Source organism: Colius striatus, chromosome 5 (assembly GCF_028858725.1).
Source record: "Colius striatus isolate bColStr4 chromosome 5, bColStr4.1.hap1, whole genome shotgun sequence".
Classification (NCBI taxonomy): domain Eukaryota; kingdom Metazoa; phylum Chordata; class Aves; order Coliiformes; family Coliidae; genus Colius; species Colius striatus.
The window spans coordinates 53,083,641-53,109,490 of record NC_084763.1 but is presented as its reverse complement, the minus strand read 5'-3'; the positions used below and the strand labels follow the sequence as shown (position 1 = coordinate 53,109,490).

Below are 25,850 nucleotides of genomic sequence, written 5' to 3'. Positions count from 1 at the left end.
ACTTTCAACTTATTTAATACACAATGTGGAGAGCCTCCACAGGACTTTCAAGTGCCAGTACATAGGTCCTTTTGATAGTGACACTCTCTAGGGTCAGTAAACACAGGAAGGCTTTCTTCATTTCAGTCATTTGTTAGATATGACACTACTATCGAATAAGGACACAATCTTTCAGATGCCAAATGCATGACTCCTACCAACTTCACATCAGTGGCTCTCAGGAGAATCTTCACCTGAAATATACATTTGGGATAGCAATAGAAAATCAAGTGCTCCAGTTGCTCTAGCAGATTATCAAGTGACTTATAAACAAAACACATTCAGAGTGCTTCAGGTCCATTCTGTCAGCTCTTAAACCTTTTTCTTATTGAAAAATTGAAATTAGTAAGGCAGTAATTGTATGTCACTTACCTAGAAAGAATTAACCAGCTCTATTTGTAGCTGCAGTTTGTCATCATTCACTGTTATCAGCATTCTTCAAACTAACACTTGATAAAAACAGAAAGACTCTAACGCAGTCCATTGGACTCTATGCTTAACATAGAAAAATAAAACATGTTCCTAAGCACAATAATCTTCTCTAAGTAGAGGCAGAGCAATTCCACAATACTTCTGGACTTTATTTTAACTTGAACTTTCTTACCATGTTGTAAAAATAATTTACTTGTGTAAGTGAATAAACATAACCCAAGAACAACACATTTGTATATAAAACAGTCCTAAAGAGGCCAGTAATCCGTTTTTATTAGTGTTGAACTGAGAGTGGCCAAACCAAATGCCCATTCGAAGACCAGCAAACCAGTATCGGTCAAATCAGCAAGACCTCCTTCACATAACTACCTTTGCTTATTTAAACAAACCAAGGCACATGGACAGAAAGCAAATGAGGAGAGGGCACTTCTTAAATAAAATGGTGGTTTAGGAAACTATTCTCTGAGATCAAGCCTGAAGGATAATAGCGCTAAATATTCTACTTAAGTTTGAAAACTCAAAGCTTCTTTAGTTCCAACAATAAGCATCTTTCTTTGAGAGCTTATATGGATGGGTATGGTAGCTTTGCAGGGTATTGTTTATTAATATAATACATACATAGTGCTGGGTTTAACATTTTATTTGAATGATGTTTAATGTTATGCAAAATAAACTGTTATGTTACATCCACTGTGACATCAACTAAAATGTGAACTAGTTTGCATAGGTTAGTACTTTGGGCAGCATGATGTTGCTCTAGTCCACCAAGGCTTAAATATTCACAGTGTAGAGGAAGAAAAAGGAATTAAAGCATTTCTACTAAAATATATTTTAATAGCTGGTGTTAATTTTCTGCATAACAAACGCCAAATTAAGATGATACATCATATGATCCAAGAGTAAGTATATCTGTCCTTTGAAAAACAGTTGTTACCTTCATAACTGTATACTCCCAAATACAGTACAGTTTTGCAAAATAACTCAAATTTTACACACTTTAAAGCAAACATAAGCCAAACTGCACAGCGGTTCATTTTTGCTTTTTATATCACACTGCAAAAACCAACAGCTGAGAGAGTTTCCACATCATGCTAATCAATGTCAATACAGTCAGTGCTGTCTTCCAATGGTCTAGCAATTTCTAATAGTAATATTAAATACACATGATTGAAATGCTACAGTATAGCTTATTTTCCCCCCTAAAATAATAATAATTAAACAAATGTCAACAACAACTGGATTACAACTTAAGTACAATTTGCAAATTCTATTGATCAGACACAAGAAGCATATGAAATTCCTTTGAATATACTTTTGTAGTGCAGGCAGTTCAGGAAATATAGCTTTTAGGTTTTCTTTCAAAAGGAGAGATGGGGTTCCTATGGCATACAGCTGGAGAAAATCACTAAAGCGTTGGCAAAATGGTTTGTTCTTCTACAGCTCAACAGTACTTTGCATTTGCCAGCACATCAGTTTGGAGATCTTCTTTCAACAGCATCTTTTGTCTGTTTCAGTATATTAATTAATCATTTGCTAACTAAAGATTATTCTGTATTTTAAATGGAGTATTAATCAACACAATTCAAATTTAACGTTTTATACCCTGTACTACTTTCTGCCAAAGACTTCTGTATTTGTAATTTCTTTTGCATTGGACATGACATGCAGTCACTATACAAAAAGAAAATCCTAGAATTACTACTTTTCCCAAGTATTGGAAACCTTCCATATCCCTGAGGAACACTCGGTAGGGACACATTTGTCAAAAATATAATCCATGGGAGGTGATTCTCTGTCAAATCCCAATCTTCCAAAGTAGTTTATGGTATGTCAAACATAATCAAGAAAACCCTGTTTCATCAACATTAAATGCTAATGTTCCATAATGAGAAATTACAACTGTAGTATCTGTAAGTAGCTTTGTTTAGAAAATGAAGATTAGCCAGGCAAGAAAGAGTAATGAAAAGCAAGGCACTCATTTGTTCTTGTATATATGCATGAATATGCTCTATGTTGTTTCCTACATTTATACTCATGTTAGCAAGAATTACAGCACATTGTATCTTCTTTATTTCTAAAATGCTTAAAATGGGAATATATGAACTTCCAACCCAAACTTCGAAACATCTTAGGAAATCTGGCTCCTTAAAAGTCTTTTCCTTTCCCCAGAAAAAAAAATGTTTTCTACAGGAGGAAAGTTCAGAGAAGGGAACACATTGTGTTAAAAAACAATATATACTTTAAAGATGAAAAGACAGTATATTCACCCCTATTCACATCCCACTGCATGTAACAGGCTTCAACATATGCCTTATAAAAGCTGTGCTAGCACAATTTGGTTGCTCACTTACTTTCCCTACCATACAAATTTTAGATATTGAAAACCATTTTTATAATTGCACTCTGGTAAATGTGGGCCTTTGTTAGCATTGCTTAGAACAAACCTGTATAACAACACTCAAGTTTGGTTTATATCAAAAAGCAGGAACCATTCCATATGACCACAAATTACTGAGCGTATACAACATAGAAACGTGACTGACATGAATGAGTAACTTAAATCAGATCTTAATGATTCTGCTGACATACCATTCTCAAGAGAAATACAATTCATATACTGTTTTGTTTTCTTGACCTTTTTTATTTTGCAAATTGCTCTATCTGCTCTGCCAGGCTAATGAACGTTCCAAATTCACACCCGAAATGTTATTTCTATTGTTTAGCATATCATAGTCCTCTAATGTCATCAGATGCTCACTTTCTGATTTACTTTTCACTATACATGCAGTGTTCAACGCTGCAAGCCATCTTCTCTTTTAAGAACTCTAGTGTATTTATCAGTGGAGACTTTCTTATTTGTAGGTCATTAAAAATTGCAACATGATCCAATGGATCTATTCTCTATACTTCTTTATATTCATATTTGGTTAAGAAACTGACAATTTGTTTTTCTTGTCAGCATTACACAGTTAACAGAGCAACATAGCATCAAGTGCTCACCAATTTTGTCTCAAGCATCATCAGAAAAAAATTACCACCCATCCTAAGATGGGATTCTTTTCCCTGCTGTTGAAGGCTGGTGATTAAAACCAACGCAGAAGCAGAGGGCTTGTTCCAGGGCTTCTAACTCACCTTATTCCATCAGCCTTTTGAAAAATCCATTTGACTTGCAAAGCTTGCTAATTCAATGTGGAAGTCACCAGTACTGCATAAGGTTCTGTTGCAGCAGGAGCAGCTCTATATGCAACATTTCCAAGACAGTGGTGTCACCCGTACAGACTGCGTATGTCTATCCCACATCCTTGGGTTTAAACCAGATTCTTTCAAGTCAGATGCTCATGGTCAGCTCTACCATTGAAATTAGGTAGCTGACAAGAAAGTATGGACATTTTTTCGGGGGAAAGGGGCTTAATGGAGTCATTCCACCCTATTTGGCAGCTGATATCAGCCCTGCACCAGTGACATCTAGAAAAAACTGCATTGGCTTTCCAATTCCTAATTTTACAGAAAAAATAGAACAAGCAGCTGTTAGCATTGACAACTTTCAGTTGGCATAACAAATCCATACTGCCTTTCTTCTTTATTTTTTAAATAGATATTGCAGGTTTGGTTACTTTGTGCAACAAAAAATACGAAATTGTCTATAAATTCTGTATTTAATTCTACCTTAAAAATTGGAAGAAAGTCAGCATAGGCTCAACATTCTGTGAGCTACTCCAAAACTAACTGCTCTGGTACATGGCTAGATACTGCAAATGATACTATCCACAAAAACATTTTCTTTCTTATACATGTATGTATCCACATGAATAAGTTTCCACATGAACCTTTCACTCTTGTATTTCCTCCCAGATTTTCTCCCTGGGATGGAACGCGGCACTCTCCTGGCATCCAGTCAAAGCAAAAGTCATTTCCCTGTGACCCGAGCCTGCTGACACAGTCCGTCTTACAGGTCCATGTCACCAGTTAATTGATCCTCTCCTCAGCCTCACAGACTGAGACCTGGATCTCCAGTTCTGATTGTAAGTTAAAGGACACCAAATAGCATATGTAAAGGTTTGTCAGCAAAATATTTGTACATTTTTTACATCATGTTTCCTACAGATGGCTAAACTGAAGCATAATGGCATACAGTATGCTTGACTTCTGTTTGGTTAGTTTTCCCTTCAGTGTCAGTTATGAGAAAGATTAAATCAGTGAAAGAAAACATATTATTTCTCCATCATTAATCATTTGGCAAGCGTACAACCCACTGTTGGATCACCAAGATTTTTGGAGGAAACTGAAACAAGAGGCCATTGAGCTGAAATGCACTACAATAACCAGAGCTCTCCCCCACTCCTCAATGGAGGTGCAAGTATTTCTGCAGCAGGGGTAGGTACATTAGCTCATCAGCAAAGCAGCCATTAAGCAAGTTACCTGTGGTAAGGAGAAGGGATGTGACCGCAGGCTTTGTGTGACTGCACAGCACTGGGGCCTCACACGGGATAGTTATTTACAGCAGTACAGGTGAAGGTAAAGGAACTAACATGAAGTAGTAGTTGTACATTGCCCTAACGGAAGTTTCTATTTAAATGCTAGGTATTACTAGAAGGAAACAGAAGAGTTGACAGGTTTTATACTCTAGATAGTCTTTGCAAGGAATTTTCTGTGAAAAAGATATTGAAGAATCATGAATCCAAGTATGGATCTAACTGACGGACTGGGATGCAAGCAAAGCTGATAGAAGAGGTCACTGTTGAAAACTGGATAAAATGGGCAATCCAGGAATACATGTGGGTATGCAAAAGTCAGGAAAATTTTGCTGTCAAATTAGACCTGCTTATTGTAAGGCTGCTAAACAGTAGGGGGGTTATCTGGTTGGTTTGTACTAGCATATTACTTGTCATTATTTCGAATTATTACCTGTTCAACAGTTTTATTTTTATTAGGATGCTAACTGCTCAAACATTAAACACCTCCCTAATATCTAAACACACTGTTCAAACACAGTGTGTTAACCTCCTGTGATTTCAGAGTGCCATAAGATGTGAATTGTTTTTATGGTTGTTACTCTACAGAGAAATAATATCTTTGAGGTGTAGGGAAAACATTTCCCCTTTAGAGCTAATTGACTGAAATCTTTATAGAATGGGCAGCACCAGGCTTCCATACATGTTTTCATTTTGAGGGAGCATTACTAAAAGCAATGCTGTTTTCAAAGCTCCAAGATTCTTGTTGATTATTTCTCTTTAAAGGACTCTAAATTGGATTCTGAGAGAGAATGCAGACTGTTATAGCAGTGATAAAGAAATGAACATGTACTCTTAAAAGATTCTTCTGACTTTTTCTAAAAGGTTAGAATTTGAGTAAATCATAATAAAGCTCAAAGGACTAGAGACAAAAATTAGTTAACAAACTCAATATAATTTGCTGGAAGCATTCCTGTTTTCCCAGTTCTCTGAACAGTACCATACATCCAGCCATCATCAATTGGTTGCACATTGATGATATAATCACCATCCCTGAAGGAAACTTCATCTTCATCTTGAGCACTGTAGTCATACATAGCTCTGTATGTTCTCTGTTGAAGGAAAGAAAACAAGGCTGTAAAGTCTCAAGTCTAAACAGAGACAGCTTCCTTCTCTTCTTTGCACAAGGAAAATGAAAAGAGCAGGAAAAAGAACAGAGTAAGGCAGACAGGAAAATCACAAGTTGCCTGTTGAAAAGAAAAAGTACACCCTCCATCCTGTCAAATATACATTGGATACAGAGTCTTTTTTAAGTACCAAAATAATTATTTTTGTTAACTCACATTGTCCAAAGTCCTGATACAAACAGATTTCAAGTCATTCACCGCCTCTTGAAATATTTCAACTGCTGTTTCATATATTCGCTAGCAACAGTTCATTACATTCAACCATGACTAGCTGAGCTTCTGCTCACTATTAGAGAATCATGCAAATAAATTCTCCTGTATGCTCACTGCAGAAAAGAAATGTAGTCTTTAGGCAGGCCATTAACTTTGCCATCTCACTGAATATCCTTGATTTCATTAAGATTTTACCTCAAATTAAGAATTAGGAATGTGTTACTATCTAAAATAGTTACTAAAAAAAATATACATCTATAAACAAGATTTCAAAGTCTGCAGAAATAATTTTTCTGAATATTCAATTTTGCACATCAAGACAAAAGATTGATCTAAACAGAAAAAACAGGTCCTATCATTAGCTAAGTGAAATTTCTCGACACCTCTGTCAACAGTAAGCCAAGATTACCATTTTCTTCCTAAAGTATTTCTTTTCACTCTAACCAATAAAATCCTATCATTTAGTGGAATTCAAAGGGGATTTTAAAACTCAGAGGGAATAGGCTCCCTTCGTATCTTAATAGCAAAACAAAACTATGTCATTTTAAAAGTCCCAGATGTACTTTCTTTTCCTTACCTTGTCTCTCGACACAAGATGAGAACGGTTCAAGCATCACACTGATGATATTCAGTTTCCCTACCAGTAATTTTTGATATATCACAATATATAGATTATTTTTTTCTGGTACAATGATTTAAAGAAGGAAAAAAAAGAAGTAAAAGCAGTCAATGTTTGATTTAATGCCTAGTACTATTGTCTGAACCTTTTAAGAAACAGCAAATTTTACTCCTTAAGAACAATTCTGGATTAGTTTTAGTCCACCATTTATATGTTTTCTGAGGGGTTTTAATGACTTCTTTTTCAGAAAAAATGTAGATTCTTCTACATACAGCAAGTCATATGTTGGAAATGTGGGGTCATCTAATCCAAACACTATAGGACAACTCATTATTACTGTTCTCATGCTAGAAACATAACTTTTTTATTCTGATCTAATCATTGGTAGTTTAAACACTACAGAGAAATCAATTTCTGGAGAAATCTACCTTTCCTGGCAAGCCTACTCTTGCTCTGTACAATTGTTCTCCACCATGCCTTGCAATGTAATGAACAACAGCAATTTCCAACTAGAAGTATGTGGTTTCTTGTTGGTTCCTTAATGCCTTCCAAGTGTCCATGGAATGTGATGAAAAAAACATAAGTGTTTATGTATTACATCCAAGCAACTAATTGGAAGGTTCTATCATCACCAAAAGTTCCTTAGAGTTCCACAAACTCAAAAACTAGCAGTTGGGAGACCCTAAGGAATGGTCTTTGCCTTTGAGAATCATTTTTTCCAACTATTTCAACTGATTTTTCCACTATTTCTACTGAGCCTTGAAACTAAGAAAAAAAGAGCGCTGTTACAACAAGCTCAGCAGCAGTTAGTCCTTTACACAATTTGTTTCTAAAACAGGTCCATTTAAGAAAAACAGTAGCAAATCTGTATCTGACATATGTCAGGGAGAGAGTTCCTCTGAACCATGGTTACATGTCACTCTTAAAAGGACAAAGGCTGGGGAAAGAGATTAAAAGTTTTATTAAACTAACCTAAAACTGGAAAAACACAAAAGTTTTTTGCTTGCTCAGAAGGATGCTCCCTCATCCTTAGAGCATCGTGGTGTAGAACATACTACTGCTGTCTCCTTTAAGACAGCTTGACTACATCACTTCTGGCACAGTTGTGAAGACAACTGGTAATTTCAAAGTTTAAAAAAAATGTATTAAAAGCCCGAAGTGCTGCAGAGAAACCTAAATTTGGGGGCTTAACACCTAATTAGGTGCTAAATGGCTGTCAGGAGAAATCTCGGTAGTAATCCTGTTAGTATTTAACGCCTAATTATCACTTCAGAGTGTAGCCTGGGCTATATAATTGAGAATTACAAGGCTTAAAGGACTCAAAGCAGGGATTTTTTTTAATGCAATTTAGTGAATTATTCCTCTATCAGTACTGAGTTTAATAAGTACTAAGAGTACAACACAATGCAAGAAAAGGTTGGAGTTTTCTAAAACAGTCCAATACTCACTTATGTCCCATCTCCTCAAAGGTCTAACTGGAAGCTATTGCTTAGACAGAACAGTAAGTCTTGTGCATATAAAGAAATGAAGCCCACCTTTCACATTCCCAGCTCCTCAGCCAGATGTGAGCTGACAGATGCACATTTCCACTTCATCCACCAGTTTATACTTATTCCATGAATCGCTCACAAAGAGCACTACCTGGTGCAGCGTCCTTCACATGCAGCAGCTATCAAGGATAGTCAACTTGTGACCTAGGTTTTGTTTTCCTACTCCTTTCAGTTATCTAAAGGCATGAGAACACCCTCTGTTCTTTTCCAAAGAAGCCAAGAGCCTTCAGAAGTCTGTTATATAACATTCTGTACTCTAAGCAACAATTTAATTCAGCCCTTTACGCAGATCTGTTCATAGAAAGTTAAAAAAAGTTAAGAATCAGGAAAGAATGCAATTTATCCGAGGGGAAAAAAGAGATAAGGACTGTGTTAGGATCATGCCTGATGCCAAACACAGCTCAAAGTTAATGAACCAAAATTTGACAACTTGGAAATTCCAACATTTGTGTTTACCGATACAGGAAATTGGTGGACATGATTATAAAACTGAACTCATATTTTTGGGGGACTCTGAGCTGATAATAATGCAACAAAACAGCAGAAAGGGGTAGGTTTTACTACAGCAACTGACTCTCCAGTCATCCCCATCCTGATAAAACCCAGAGCATCTTGAAGATCCTCACCCTAGAGATGCCTTGGCCAAACCCAGGCACTGATGAGTGACTTTGTCACCTTCATTGTTCTTAAGTCTCAAAAACTGCTTGTGCTTTCCAATCAGTATTCAGGCTAGGATTTCTTTCCTCCAGACTCCTTCCCCTCTTACCTTCTTCTCTTACTTCCCCCTTCTCTTTGCCTTTGCCTGGCTTGCCCAGACAAAGCTGCATCTCTAGCAGTACAGCTCCAAGCTCAGAACTGAACAAGGAGCTGAAAGCAATAAACTTAATATTAAGTTTGTCACGTTTCCCATGGCATGGCCACAATGAAGTAGTCCAAGGCTGTCATCAGTCTTAAGCAAATTCATTACATTTAAACACATTCCAACCAGGAGTTTCCCACTTTGCATCATCTTAATAGCTGAGTGTAGCATGCCCAGCACACTTGAATAAGCTGCACAGGCTAAGATAGTCTTTTGATGTGAAAGCAGAGAGACAAGGGAGCATGCCAGCTTTCTAGCTGCATCAGAGATGCCTCTTTTGGAGTGGAATCATCACCCCGGGGGTGAAAAGATCACACTCTGCCTTCCTCACCAGACTGGCAAGTTAGCAGTCAGCATCAGGACAGCAGTCCTTGATTCTTTCCTTCTGAAAATGTTTGAGGTTTATTGCCTTCGAGGAAACCCACTCACTTTTTACCAGCAACAAGATCTGCTGAAACCATGACATTCACTGTTTCATTTTTCCCCATGATAAACAGCTGTAGTCACTCAAAATAATGGCAAATTACAACAATCTCAAAAAAAAAAAAAAAAAAGAGATAAGAAAGCCTGTTGAAAGGAGACAGTAAATCCTTTACTTTTAAAGTGTTTTAACAGCACTCCTTTCCTTTTCCTATTACCATCACATTCCCAGTTCTGGGAAAGGCAAATGATGATTCTCAAGAGGATTGAAATTATATCCTTTCAACAGGTAGCCCACCAGGTAAGCCACTGAGAGACAGAGATATTGGAAAAATAGCAGCCATCTATATGATCACATAGCTGCAAAGGCTGCTGAGTGCATTTTGAGACTGACAGGCATCTCCATTCTCTGTCTGCTGGATTTGAAGGCTGCATTGCTTTGCATCCCACTGACCATCAAATCTTCTGGCAAAGTCCAAGCTAACAAGCGTCCCACTTTTTAGACTCTGTCTCTTTTGGAAAGTAGATATTTTCCTAAGTGCTTTGCAATATCTTTGGAAAATACTTATTGATTCCAGTATCAGCTGCCTCACACCTCTCATGGCCATTTCAGTTAGAGGCTCACACAAAGATTCAGGTATCTGGATTCCAGACTTCCCAGCAAGTTAGTCCCCTCAACCCCCAAGCAACTGAGAAACATGTAGGCCTGAAAGCACCCAAAGCTCACAGAACACCATGATCTTTACCATATAAAATGCCATGGAGTTTCAGCTAATCTTGAAAACAGGTTTTTTCAGCTAAGCAGTCTCTGAGTTTGGTTCATAACTAAATGCTTCATCATCTTAAAAAAAAAAAGTGACAGAGGTAGTAAATGTACATCCACTCAAAATAGTTTAAAATTCAGAACTACAAGTTAGTATTTTTAACATAAAAGGGGATTAGATCTGAACTATCAAATCTCCAGGCAGTGACATGATTAAAGAAGATATGATAACCAACAAAACTGACCTTTATAGACAAAGAGTTCCAAAAGAAAAAAGCTATATTTCCTAAAAACCACAGCTGAATATCCATTCAGCTCTCCTTCCATGACCAGTTACTTCTGAAATGAAATATTCACTCCAACTTTACATTCCCAATTAAGAATTTCAATTAACAGTTAAGAATTTCATGACTGTGGCCATGGTTTCACTACAAAGCTTCTTCTCAGTTGCCTGTATAACTTGATTTGGATAAGGCACAAATGAGTGCGTGACTGTTCTGTTGAACAGAAAGGACACACCAATATAAAGTCTGAGATAGCTTTATACAAGCAGAGATGAGGAATGTGGATAGATACAAAGCCTGCAAGTACAAAAACAGTAAGTCAAAAATTTTAAACAAATTTAAACAAACAGAGTGATCTTAAGAGGTCAGTGGTTTTCATCCAGCATTAGGAGTCTGAATTCATGTCAGAGCATAACATCAAAGTTCAGCCAGTGAAATACTGTCAATGCATTTACTATTTGTTTTGAGCAGGTAGAAGAGTGAGTTTTTTTCTGCTTCCTGGAGATCACAGATAATTTTTTTAATGCATTCTGACTTAAAGTTCTTGATACTACCTTCAGCCACTCAATCTTTTTTATATATGAGGACTATCACTTATATTTGGGACTAGGACAGTCAAATAGTCCAACTATAGAACTCAAGGGAATAAATTCACTCATATTTAAGAGATTTCACAATAGCTGATTGTGTTGATTACCAAATAAAATGTTCTTTAAATCCAATACTCACCAGACCTGCTGAATGAGGCTGTGAATGCATGGACCTCATGGATGACATACTGGTCTGGTGCATGTATCCATATCCTTGGGTCTGGCTTTGCTGATATGCCCCAGGGAGAACAGGGGCTGCATATTAAAGAAATACAAATACATTAATAAGCTTTAAGTCCTTTTCTAGCATTTTGTAGAAACTTTGATTATTTTCACTGTAAGTAACAGTTCCTCAGTTTGAAATAGTTCAGCATTATTTCTGTTTACAACATACAGCTTTTCACGGGTTGTACTACACATAAACATAGGCAAAGCTATAGCAATATATCCAAAAATGTTATCAATGTTAGTTGGAAGGAAAACTTCCTTTAATTTCCTGTAAGAAATCTGACCATAAAAGCATATGAATGCTTGAGACACTACTTAGTCAATCTTGATAGAGCCATACATGACGCACTGTATATCAAGTGCCATAAATTGCCATTTTTTAAGGAAAGATGGATTAAAAAAATCTACTTACTAATACAGTTTTTAAATGTTTCAGTAGAAAAACTCCATGCAATTAATTCTTAACTCATTGCAAACTAACGTTTATTGGGCTATCACAGCAGACTGTGATTCGCAGAAAGAGGTAGAAATGTTTAAAAGTGAGCTTGCAGCTGGGTTTCTTAGTTTATTCCAATTTCATCAACATTTTTAGACAAACACAGAGAGACCAATGGTTACTTAAATATTTTCAAATCCATCTTTTCCAGTATCTTCCTCTTACAACACAGAGGTTACTCTCTCTCTTTGACACATGTTTTATTCACATTGTTTTAACAGTGTAAGTGATTATTCCCTGTTTTCCTAGCAATCCAGATAAGTACTTTTGAAGCCAAATTAAGAGACAGAAGTGGTTTTCAAGATCTAAACATTAAAAGCTTAATCACCACATATTTGTGTATGTCTTGCAAGACTCATGCACTCTGAGAATAAAGACTTCTGGTTTCCATGGAGGGTAGTAGCCCATCTCTACTGTTATTTACAATAACTTTACTAGTTCAGCTGGAAATTCATTTAGCTACACTGAAAATACATTTCTGTTAACACTTCTCCAAGTGGACCCTTTAGCTAGTATTCTAACTCCTCTGACGAGAACTGTCTTTCCCTTGCAGGAGATGGAGCCCATGCAGCCCATGAGTCGAAAATCTTCAAACATGGAGACATTCATCATTCTAAGATACACTTCCTGGGCTTGCAGGGAAGTAAGAACCACTTCTGAAGCAGCCATCACAAAGATTCAAAAAGCAGCAAAAGTCGATGTAGGATTTCATAGAATCACAGAATGGTAGGGGTGGAAGGGACCTTTAGAGATCATCTATAGTCCAACTCTGCTGCAGAAGCAGGTCGATCTAGATCAGGTCACACAGGAAAACGTCCAGGTGGGTCTTGAAGACCTCCAAGGAAGGAGATTCCACACCCTCCCTGGGCAGTCTGTTCCAAGGCTCCCTCATCTTGAACAGTAAAATAGTTTTTCTTATGTTTAGATGGAACTTTTTGTGTTCCAGCTTCATCCCATTATCCCTTGTCCTGTTCCTAGATACCATAGAAAAAAAGGATGTCCCAATCTCCTGACATCCACCATTTAGATATTTGTAAATATTGAGACCCTCTCTCATTCTCTTCTTCTCCAGACTAAACAGTACCAGTTCCTGCAGCCTTTCCTCATAAGGGAGATGCTCAATGGGGTTCAAAATGTACAGAAGGACCCACGACTTGTAAAATTAAGAAAAAAAAAACCAACATGGGAAAAGCAGAGAATTTCCATTAAAAATATATATAAGAAGTATTCAGATTCACAGTAGTAATACTCAGTTCTTCCCTGTTTCTTTTCTCTGAGTGATCAAGGACAATAAATGCACATGAGAAAAAACACGTTCTGGAAAATGTTTGCTGAAGTATTTCAGAATGAAAAGTTGCCCTTGTGCTTTCAGTAAGTGTTTACCTACCCTGCTTCCCCAGCTGACAAAATCATTGATTCCTACAAAGGTTAAAGCATTCACTTAGTGCATTTGAATATGCTAACTAAAAACTAAGTACAGAATCACAATTTGCAATGTCACTTTTGCTCTGCTATACTTGTGAAGATAAGTAAATACTGTATATTTAACAGAGTTTCTGATGTTGAAAACATGTTTCAAACTATTGTAATTAATAGATTGCTTTAAGTGAGTGAAATTAAAGTGATACACGGTCAGTTGAAACACTGGAACATGATGAATAATGGATGTTTTAGAAGTGCCAAGTTCATTCTAATGATATATGAGTACAAAGACATCTTAAAGCAGTTTAATCATCAGAGAATTGCTGTTAGTTAACATGTTCACAGGATTATCATGCATTAAGTGAATAGTCCTAGAGTAGTTCATCAAATAATTTATATTTTGGTGTTGTCACAAGCTTTTTCTACATGACCAGATGTAGCCTTTCAAGAGAAAAGAGAGAAAACCACAATTTAATCAAAGGCTCTCTGATCAAGCCAGAATTAATACATTTTGCCTAATTCACCACCATTGTAACCATAGGTCAGTTCATAGAAGTCAATGAAGTCTCATCTCCGCATACCAGCAGTAAATTGGTTATGTGGGTTGAAAACTAAGCACAGTTTGAACTTTGTAACATAATAGGAAGTCGCACCTGAAGCTGACATAAGCCACTGCCCAGTCAGTGCCCTGCCCGCTCTGCAGCCACAAAGGGCTGGGAGCCATTCCCAGGTCCCTGTCAGGGGCAGACACCCTGACAGAAGTGAAGACACAGGTAGAAACTTATTCTTGATTCATTCTCCCCTAACAGATCTTCCTCAATTCCTACTAATTTTCCCTTTTGGTATAAGGCAGCAAGCCTAATGATGGTCAGCTTTATCACAGCCTCTAAATCACCATGCTTATTTTGAGAGGATCAGCCATTCCTCCTGCCTCTGTGACAACTGTCAGCAGCAGGCCTGAGATGTGCTTTCCTCTTCTGCAATCGGCTTCTCACAAGCTGAGAGAATTCTGTCTCAGCAAACCTGTTTGTTGATTAATGTGTAACAATGGAAATCATAAGCATGGGGAAATAAAGCATTTCTTTTAAAGCAAAAGAAATTCTGGAAAGTGTTAGAAACTGAGGTATCAGAAAAATATTCTATACAAACAAAATCAAGACATATCTAGGATTAGCTTTGTTAATTATCTTCGAGCACTTCATTTAGGTATCATATAAATGAGCACATATATTAGTGTTGAAGAAATCTCCTGACGGACAGAGAACTTCTGGAGAGAGTCCAGTGCAGCAAAGACAGTAGGATAGTCAGCCCTGTTGAGGCCTCATCTGGAGTCCTGTGCCATTTTGGGCTTCCCAGCCCAAGAGGGGCAGAGAGTCCAGAGAGAGAGTCTAGAGAGAGTCCAGCACAGGGCCACCAAGATGATCAGGGGACTGGAACATCTTCCTTATGAGGAAAGGCTGCGGGAACTGGGGCTGTTTAGTCTGGAGAAGAGAAGACTGAGGGGGGATCTTATTAACATTTACAAATGTCTAAAGGGTGGGTGTCAGGAGGTTGGGACATCCCTTTTTTCTATAGTAGATAGTAACAGGACAAGGGGTAATGGGATGAAGCTGGAACACAAAAAGTTCCACTTAAACATAAGAAAAAACTATTTCACTGTGAGGTTGAGGGAGCCCTGGCACAGGCTGCCCAGGGAGGGTGTGGGGTCTCCTTACTCAGAGGTCTTCAAGACTCACCTGGACACGTTCCTGTGAGACCTGATCTAGGTGACCCTGCTTCTGCAGGAAGGTTGGACTAGATGATCTCAAAAGGTCCCTTCCAACCCTGCCATTCTATGATTCTACTTGGAGGATAATTTGTGAATCACATAAATAAGCAGATTAGTGAAGAGACAACAGATCTCTTCACTGAGATCTGTTTTACTTTTCTTCATCATCATCACCCTTTTTTGCAGTCTTTTGGCTCAGACCAAAGTATAAAGTTCTATAACATCACTGACTGCAGCAGCAGCAAAAACAGTACTTTTAGTTTACCTAAGGGAACAATAAAACACAGTGGTAGAACATGAAATTCATTTAGCTGAAGCCAGATTTATTGGTGAGGGAGTTGAGGGCTGACTTTTGCTCCCAGAAATACAGGTGTATGCTTTCTCTTGTTGCATTAAGACTTTACCAGATGCATTCTAGTGTATCAAAACTTACTTTTTATCTTGTCCCACTTACTAAGCAAGCAAAGTATGCATTTTACATTAACTGCTCAAAATTTACCATATATCTCTTCCTATATCTTTATAGGCTTCCTCAAAGAAAAAGAGACAGGAAAATTAATTAATATGACAAAATGCAAGAGAGAGAAAGCCTGCACACAAAAAAAGCAGCAGCTGAAAGAATGATAGCAAGTATCAACTTGCTGCAGCAGAAAACGAGGTCTGCAGAGTATGTACTGATCAGGACATGCTCTGAAAAGAACTGGGAAAGAAAAAGGTCAGACTGTTGGAAAAAGGAAAGGAGTAATTAGAAGATTAAAAAAAAAGTTCATTAGAAAAAGAAAAACAATTTAAAGAGTCAGTTCCAATAGGTATTTTAACAAAACCATGTTTAAAGTCTCTCATTCTTTTGTACAGCAGAATCTTGACAAACATGTAAAACAATGTATCCCACTGCTAACTACTGTACTTTTACCATTTACAGATATCATGCAGATTTAGGCATTTCTTTCATTTTATATTTTGATTTTATCTCAATTCAGTTTCACTCTTAAGATTTCAGAAAACTCATAAACAATATGGCAATATTTTATAGTAACAAGAAGAGAGAGAGCAGAAAGTAAAAACATTATTATGGGCTTAATTCCAATATCTGTAAGACACTAGTAATCAAGCTGTAGATATTTGTAAGGAGCACAAAAGTTGCAACAGGGCCAGAATACAGCATCATCATATGTCTTTGTTTTACTGACATTATAACTAGCTCCCCCAAAATAGATGAAGCTGCTTATGGGAATCACATTGTTCCACATGTATTGAAGTACTTTTCGCTGTTTTGCCTTTCTGCTGCCTTATTTTCTACAGGTTACATCACCTAGAGTAGGCTTACTTCAGAAGGCCTCTCCCACAGCTTTCAGTTCCTTCTTCCTTTTGTCCTTCCCTTAGAGATTACTCAGCTCTGTCCCATGCAGCAGAAAGCTTTGTAAAAGCAGTGATACAATCACTTGTGGAGAAGTGTGGGTCTACAGTACACTTCTGGGACACCTGGGCACATTCCACGTCATCAATGTCTATGGGTCCCTGCCCAAACTGCACAAGTCCCTCAACCAGTTCTCAGTCCAAGTTACACGAATACATAGCTACAGAAATACAGCTTTAGGGGAAACTATTACTGCTGTTTTGAAGATAGTGGATAATGCAACTGATACATTTTTAAATCCTTCTCCAGAAAGTGTCATGGATGTAACTTGGGTTACAAACTCTGGCTTGGTACTTTTTTCCTTTCCTCAGGTGTTGGTTGCTGCTCACTATCATTAAAACTTTGTAAGGAATTTGAGTTCAAAGAGATCTCTAGAAGTTACATAGTCCATCACCCATTTAAAATCACCTGAAGTTAGGTTAGGTTTTTTCAGCCCTTGTCTTGCCAATTTTGAGTTGGAGATGGAGATTTCACTACACCTTGTTGGGCAGCCACAAACCCTTTAATTCCTCCTGTTTTTTTCCTGTGCTGTATATTTTCCTGTACAAACTCTTGAGACGAGTTCAGCCCAGAACTGCATTAACCATACCAGCATCCTTAGAAAAACAGTTTTAAGGAAACATTTCAAGAAGGTTAACATATTAAGTTCACATCCTGCCCAAGCATAAACAGCAAGATAAATGGAACATAATCATTGTCAGCCAAGAATTGAATGAGAGTTTTAATGAAAGATAATCAGAAACAACAATCTTGATACTTTGGCAGCAAGTAAGGTAGGATAGATATGATGAGGTTAAGATGTGAAAGACATAAAAAGAGAATAAAAGTAATTTGACTGCTATGACAGATGAACTTTTAGCAGGCTTTTAAAGATGATGTGCTAAAAATCATTCTCTGCTGAAGTTAAGAGTGATAGGAGAATTCAGCAGGAGTCATGAGGTGATAAATCTCAAAGAGGCTATAGGCAGTCCATTCCTGATTCTTGCTGGATATTTGAAGTTGATACTCCATGAGCTAGCTGAGCCAATTTAACACTCCTACCACCCTTTCTCTTCCTCTCTGATGGGTTGTTTTTCTGTTGGCTTGGTGAAATAAGTCAGCTCAACAAGAAATCGGACCACCAATAGACGCAGTGCAAGGGAGGAGGTGGACCACATACCCAAAGCCACAGGCAGCAGAAGGCAGCAAACTGCTCTGTCAGCTCAGATGTCCCAAGGTATGTCTCCCTAATCATCTCACTTTTTTACAAGTTCCCTCTGAGTTCAAACCACAAAACACCTAAGCCTCTCAGATACTTCCCAGCATGCAGCTCCAAACAATGCATCCTAAATAATGCAGAATGCTCCTGTGTGTTAGCAGGCAGCATGTACTGGTCAACTACTTGTATCCTAGGTCTCCACAGTATTTTAAGAGAGTCATAGTGAAAGTTTAGAGAAGACTAAGTCTGACATTCAGGACTTAAATGAGCATGCAAGGACTGCCCAGAGATAGAGACAGTGAAGAGGCTGAGATAAGGTACAGAACTCCACAGCATTTCTGTGGTATAGAACAAGGGAATAGTCTCTATAGGATATGAAAAAAAAGCAGTCACAGGAGCAAACAAGAAGTGTGCAGATATTTTAAATACATATAACATTAGGAAAACCTCAGTCATAATTTTCCAGTGTGGAAATTATTGCCAAGGGTGCTTCTGTCCCAAATAGCATAAAAGAAAAAATCCTCAAAGTTCATGCAAAAGGAATTTTTTTAAATCAGGGGAAAAAACCCATTTTTATGCCAATCATTTCAAAATACCTAGGTTTAATTTTGATAATCCCCAATGTTTCTTATCATTTATGTGATTCTTCAAAATTAAACATATTTCAACCCAAAAGTGAATTCTCTGTTTTAAGAATGCCAAGCTACAACCTTAACAATCTCTAAACTAAATAAATTTGGGGGGGGTTGGCATTGAGACATTAATCACAAGTGATCCACTCCTACAAAGAAGTTTGGCATTAAATTTTAGTCTTTTGATGACATTTAAGAGCGAAAAATTCCTGGCCATCTCTAAGGTTTAATTGCTCAGCATTATCTTTTCAATAAGACAGAAAATGAAAACACATTCTCTAAACTGATTATAACTCTTACCTGTTATAGAGGGTTTTTTATTTTCTAGTCAGAAAGAGTGGCACAGCACAGTCAAATTTACTGGGAATAGGTCAGACTGCATAAGCATATAAAAAGCACTAACCTGAAGACTGCAGATGCTGAGACCTGATACAGAACAGTGCTGTTTTTAGAACAGTAGAAAACAACATGGTAAAGCATCTTGGCACTTTTTCTTGTAACAGTAACTTTCCCTTCATTTCCTTTTTTCTCTTTTACTTGCCCCTTACTCGTCAGGCTGCTTTCACAATGTCGGAGTTACCAAGCTTGTTCCTCAGCAGTGCTGTCAGAAGCAGCAGTTTGCCTGCATACTATCCATTAGAGGAGTCAGTATTAGTTAGCAAATTGGAATATCAAACCCAGATATAATTAGGTTGTTGAAATAACAACCTGAAAGTATGGCCTAATTCACACGGGATGCTAATAAATATATGCCAAGCTCACTGACCTCATTAGAATTGAAGGTCTGAACTACTTGGAGTTAGTGGCAAATTCACAACATTACAAGCTTAGGAAGTTTCCATAACTTAAATTATAGAGATATAAGAAATACATCATGCAATCTTCAAATGCTTGGGGGAAAAAAAAATAGGAGGGGGCTCAGTAAAATGAGTATTCTTGTATTTAATCATTCATGATGCAAAAAAATCAAAATATCCCTACTCTCAAGACTACTTACTGACATACTCCAACAGATTAAAATGTTTTAAACTAAACTTCATCAATGTCATGATTAGGCTGTTTTAAGCACCATTATTTTAAAACATCATTTCACCACCTAGCAATAATTCAGTCTAACTATATATACCCACCATGTAAACTGAAGCAGATTATTGGGAGAAATGTAGAATCATACCATTATAAATCTTTAAAGTAGTTTCAATCTAAAAAAATAACGTTTTCTTTTTAATGAAATTACAACAGAACATCACACATAGTTATTTAGCCTATGTCAAAGAAAACAAATTTTGAAGGAATGACAAAATATCTGAAGTGCTCACACCACATGGAATTCTGCATTTTATTCATGATTTGTTTTCCTTTTTGGGGCAATCATCTCATATTTCAGTTAGCAAACATATAAAAAAAAATCACCTGTTCCAACATTCCTTACTTGTATGAACATCCAGTATCATTAATACATTGGTCTTTGTTGTAGAAGTCCATAATGCATCCAATAGCAGATGGACTGGGGATTTGGGAAGTTTTAGCTAGTCAAGTGGAAGAACAGTTGGCAAACTGCCTCTTGAGTACATCATGGTCTGTGTGTCTGGTCTTTCAAGCCTTCTCCTTAATTCTTCATATTTTGAGGTAGAGTGGATCAGTCAACAGTCAATTCCACTATACTCTTTTTTAGTGCAGTCCATTTCTTGAGGCCCATTCTGGCCTCCCTGAGGGGTCTAAATGTGCTGCAAAAAGCCAGTCTGTCATGGACGTTTTTTACTTTAAGTAGTACAGCACTCATTCTCCTTCAGAGGAACTGAACAAAAGGGCTATACTCAGATTAAGTTGAGACAGGCACAGTCTCCAGAAGCCATGTCTGCAAGCAGGTATTAAATGTCATAGTCTAGAGAAAAATGAAAGGATGTCCTGAAATGAAAAACCCAGGATGTCTTGTTTTCTACTGCCAGCATTGAAAAGGACAGTCAACTGAATATCTACTCTCTTCATAAAAGACAGTAACACAGGAAGTATTTTTGCCAGCAAGTGCTTTTGGGTATTCCTTAGAACATCATTTCTACTGAAGAACAGAGGTTGGGAGATACCAAGCCACAGCTCAAAAGCCTTTGCCATCATTAACACATTATTGTTGTTGTAAAGCATCACAGAGTTGTAAAGCATTAAATACACATAGTATTGTGCTCTACCAACAGGAGAGAAGACAGACATCAAACATCCCATAGTCTCTGCCTGTGACTGTGTCTGACTGTGGGACGGTGAGGTTGTGGGTGGCAAAGAGCATGAGCTAGTCCTGTCCTGGCAGCACAGATGATTTCGATGAACAGAAAATGCCATCAGCTTCATGAGACTGTCTTTGGAAAGGCCATTTAGTACTGTAAGACCATAAAAACTCAGAAGAACAGATTTCAGAAATATTCCATAGCAGCCCCTAAAAACAAAAGCTTCTTCACACAAAAGCTAAAAGGTATTTGTGATGAAATAGTGTGTTGAATGATCTCCCAAGAAATTCAGAAATAAAATGTTTCGAAAGGTAACCAATCTTTAAAAATATAGGAAGAGGCTGTTTATAACATTCACTCATACTGACACACTCTTGTGGATTTAAATTAAAAAAACAGGATAAAATGGAAGTGAACACAACATAAAATGACAATTTAGAATGAATTACAATCATTATTGTCTTCATCAGACTTCTAAGAAGAACTGTTTATGAGATTTTTAAAAACTGTATGAAATCTCCATCTGACAGACATTTATGGGCAGTTGCAATTTACTTCACTTACAATTTAATTCACTTAGCACACAAACCACTATCCTCCTTCCAGATCCCACTGACCAGTTCTTAACATAGCATTGTAAAAATAAAACTCTCTCAACTATTAGGCTTATAACTCTCCAACTGGCATCCTATTTTTCTCCAGTTTTCATTCTTCAAGTGTCACATTAGGGTTATGATGATGAACAAGGAATATTCTAAACCAATTAAATGTAGTGCAACTGACACAAAATCATGTTTTGAATATCAAACTACAAAATCTTTTATAGATGTTTAACTCATCTTTCTCACAAAAGTAGATTTAATCCATCAAATGCTCTATTGTAACCTAAGGATGAAAGAATTACTAACCGGGACTAGAGGAGAACGCATTGTATATTTGGAGCATTTTATACAGATGCTATGGGAGTGGGGAGGGGTTTGGCTGCTTGTTTTTGCCTTGGCAGAACCACTGACCTATCTGGATTGTGACGATGATTTTTTTTTTACTATAATTTCTAAAGGATGAGGTCTTCAGGTCATCTCTACAACCTCTAATGTGTGTATTTCCACATATAATGTCATGTAGAACATATATCTGACACTTGGAAACTGCTTGTTGTAGGAGTTCAAATACCAAAGGGATGCCCCCACTCAGATTATATGGATTATAGCAGAAACTGCTATGAATATTAATTTGGAATTAGTCTTCAATGGTAATTGCACAGTCCAAAGAGTTTAGTCTATATATTAGTAACTGATGTGTATCATAATACACATATCCCCATTTATTCTATTGGTATTTTAACTAAGACAACCAAACCACAGAGCATTCTGCTCTGGAGTTTTGAATACAAATTGTAGTCAACGTTTGGTGGCACTAACAAACGAATTTCATATTTTTTGGTTGACATTCCACCTAAGATGCAGCATGTCTCACCTGAGAAAGCAATACAATACGCCTTTCCCTTCCTCACCCACTGCATTGTATTCTTTTATTTATGAAGGCACCAAATGTCTGAAAGTCAGCCTGAGGCATCCTCAGTCCTGCTGGGGACACAGTGTACCACAGGATGCTGCAATTCCTTCTTAAATTGTGAGTAGGCAGGTTTTTGCTCTAGGCTTCCTCATAAATTGAAACAGTAAAATGAAGGTTTTGTTAACATGTTACACTACCACACACCTTTCATTAGAATTTGAACTCACAACTACTGAGCATCAGCTGTTACCTATTTGCATTAAAGAGAGAAGCCTGCAAGATCTTCTTACAGAAGCTATGCTTTGATTCCTGTGCAGCTATCATTTGCACAGTGAGTATAACCCACCTGAGCAATGGTGGAAGGGCAGCATCAACCAGGATCAAGTATGAGAGTGCACATAATTTTACTAATGATATTTATTGTCTACTGGATAAAAAAATCCTCTGAAGCATATCAAAAGCTGTCGTAGGGGACCACAATGAATAACTGAAACAACACTTCCAACTGTTGAATCACTTGAAAATGTCGCTTCCGCTTTCTGCTCACTAACCTCTTAAAGGAAATGAAACATAAGACTCAAGACAGCTGTCCAGGTAAAACAGAGGGATCCCCTGAACTGCTGCCACACTACAGAAATTGAAAAATGTATCTCTTCTGGACTTTCCTGCATCTGGATGTGTGGGAATTGCCTGTTAGTGCTGCCAGATGTCAAGAAGCACCAAATGTGGGATGTGGGAGAGAAGCATGGGAATCCAAGAGAGGCAGAGGGAATCTAAGTAGAAACATTTTGGAAGTGTGAAATGTAAAGCTCTCCCTGGAACATTAACTCATCCTCAGTGAACAAACACTGAATGAAAATGTGCTTTCAGATGAATCACAATTTATACCTTAATGTATTACAACCAGTGTGGGATACTTAGTTTTATTCCCAGAGTCCTAAATCGAACCTTAATCAAAGCTTAACTCTCACTTGGAACACCATATGAAGTTTCAAGTTTTACATTAAAACCTAAGAATTTACAGATACTTCATACCTCTTCGTAATGGAAGAGAAGCAAACCTTCTGAACTAATTTCTCACATGTTCTGCATTAACAAAGTACTTCACAGAGGACAGTCCTGACTAGGAGAGATTGATTTGATAATGCTTGAGCTACTGCATAAATGTGATCCAATTGCTGTTCTGGATTCCTATACAATTACATGGATTAAAAAGAAGACATCAATTATTCAGAGGAGATTAAATGATATATTAAACAGTCAGAAATCTTCTTTTCACAGAAATTCATACAGAAATTAGCATGTGCTGTGAACACACCCACTCTGTTTCTAACTGAAATCTAAACTCTCACAACTAACCTTGTATCTAATTTTCCTTCTTGCCTCAAATCTAGAGGTGATAAAGTATCACCTTTCTAAGACCAGGAAACCTCTCACTGTTTTCATAAATTCTTCTGTCTGCAATGTCATTATTTTAAATCAGAGAAAAAAAGTATCCTTTTGAGTATCAGGAATCACTGCAAAACAGGAGGCAGAAGCTGAAAAAGCAAGACTATCTCTTTCAAATGAAAGATGTAGTCTTCAGAAGGAAGAAAGCTCTCTTGCTGCCTGAACATGTATTGTCCTTTTAGAGTACACTCATTAAAGAAATCTTTACAAAGCAAACTATAACATTTCAGAAAAACAACCCAATCTACTTGAGAATGTAAGGTCAGGAGTCACTACTTCTGAAGCAGTGAAAGCTCTCTAACAATGAAAGCTAATGTTAAATAATTCATGGTACCATGTAGGTACCAAACATATGCATGCACTCGTGCCTCTATTACCTACATAGAGAACCATTTACCTAAGTTTTTACCTAAGTTTTAAAATACAAGAGCTTTGTGGGTGATGTTTTTATTATTTGACTGCACTTTGTACTAAATTACACCTGTAAGAACAGAAAATCATCTGATTACCAAAGTGGAAAAGCACTGTTTTGCCATGATGCTGTGGAGTGGAAGAAGACTATTTTTTCCCCCCACACATTAGCTTTAAGATTGGCAAATGTGCTGGGGGCTTGCATATAAAATAAGCAAAATGAAAGCACCATCTAGTTCAAAACAAAGCAAAGAAAAAACCCAAACTAAGAAACTTATATAAGAGTCTAGTGTATAAGTGTTGATGTGACCCTCACCAAAGGAGAGTACACAGAACATTGTTTTGATGTGTTCAGCTTTCTGTTATTGTAGTCTGCTGATACAATTGAGAGAGGACAAGAAACCCACAGAAGTCTGTATTTTTCCTGTGAACTCTACAGTTCCTTTCCCTCCAAATGCAATATTTGATTACTGGACTCTAGGGAAAAATGTTATGGAAACTGAGTTCAGCTACCTAGCATAAAAGAACCACTCTTCCTTAGCTGCCAGAGAAGAAAATATAACTGCTGTGTCATTGTGCTTGACCTCCTTAAAATGACAGAGCTTAGCAACTGAGTATGGATATGAAAAGGGACAAAGGATTTCTGCCCTGTATTCTTCACCTGCACCTGGAGATGCATGACAGATCTCTACATTACAATACAAAGAGTAGTCAGGTATTATTCCCTCTTTTTCTCTTTGGGAAAAATCAACATTATTAAAAGATAAGTCATTCTCAGAACCTGATACATTTTTGTAAAAAATGATGGGAAGGACAGAGCAAGTAAGAGAACCAAATGCTGTTTCCTTTCCCCTTCTTATTCGGTCTGTTGGCAGAAGAAACAAGTATTACTCCTTGGTCAGTGTTCCAGGGAGCATCTCTGCAATACCAGTGTATGGAATTAGGTGGTTTTTTTCTCCATTTCATCTGACTAGTTTGTCTTCTGACCACACTAGTCAGGAGTAGAAGCAACACAGTTCCTCATTCTAGGGTTTTCTGTGGTATTTAAGGGTAGATGTTGAAGTGTCAGGGAAATACTACAAATAGACACTTTAGATATAGAGCCACAGACATTGATGTGTGCTCAGGGGAGAGAAACCAATGGTTAAAATGGTAGTGTCAGGCTGAGGAACAAAAGCCCCCTCCATGAGCTGGTACACAGTGAGAGGCTGTTGCCAGCAATACACAATAATACAGAAAGTCTACATGTGCTCTTTGCAGGGCTGTGTTCACACTGCACTTCAAACACTAGTACTTCTAATGACCTACAACATGTTCCTGCTTTAGTGAGGCAAGGAGAAAGATAATCTCTAGAGTTTAGAGAAAGGGAGGGGAATAGGCTCAACTACTCTGGAGCTTTTCTACTTCAGAAGGCTCATATCACACAAGGAGGACACATCACTAGGGAAAGAGATAAAAAGACTTACTGTTTCTCATTGACTTAACTTCCACTCTAAACTATAAAAATACTTCAAAACTTTCAGTACCCATATCCCACAGGAAAATATTGCAATACTCTGTGTTCTGCATTCTTCATACCCTTGGAGTCAAACTGCCAGCGTGCCCCATTTGCCACATTTATTCCTTAAAGGTTGTTTGCAGTAATCTGTTCTGGATCTGACCAATTGTTCTGTGGTCTCAATGAAGCA

At 37.4% G+C, this 25,850-nt stretch overlaps 1 protein-coding gene across 1 annotated transcript in view; it reads right to left on the bottom strand.

The window, feature by feature from the left end:
• Positions 1-784: 784 nt before the first annotated feature.
• Positions 785-25,850, bottom strand: part of NEBL (nebulette) — a 96,379-nt gene continuing 71,313 nt past the window's right edge. The window contains 2 exon segments of the mRNA XM_061997097.1: positions 785-6,034; positions 11,547-11,662. Of these exon segments, the coding sequence (XP_061853081.1) occupies positions 5,858-6,034; positions 11,547-11,662 (293 nt within the window). The 3' untranslated portion in view covers positions 785-5,857.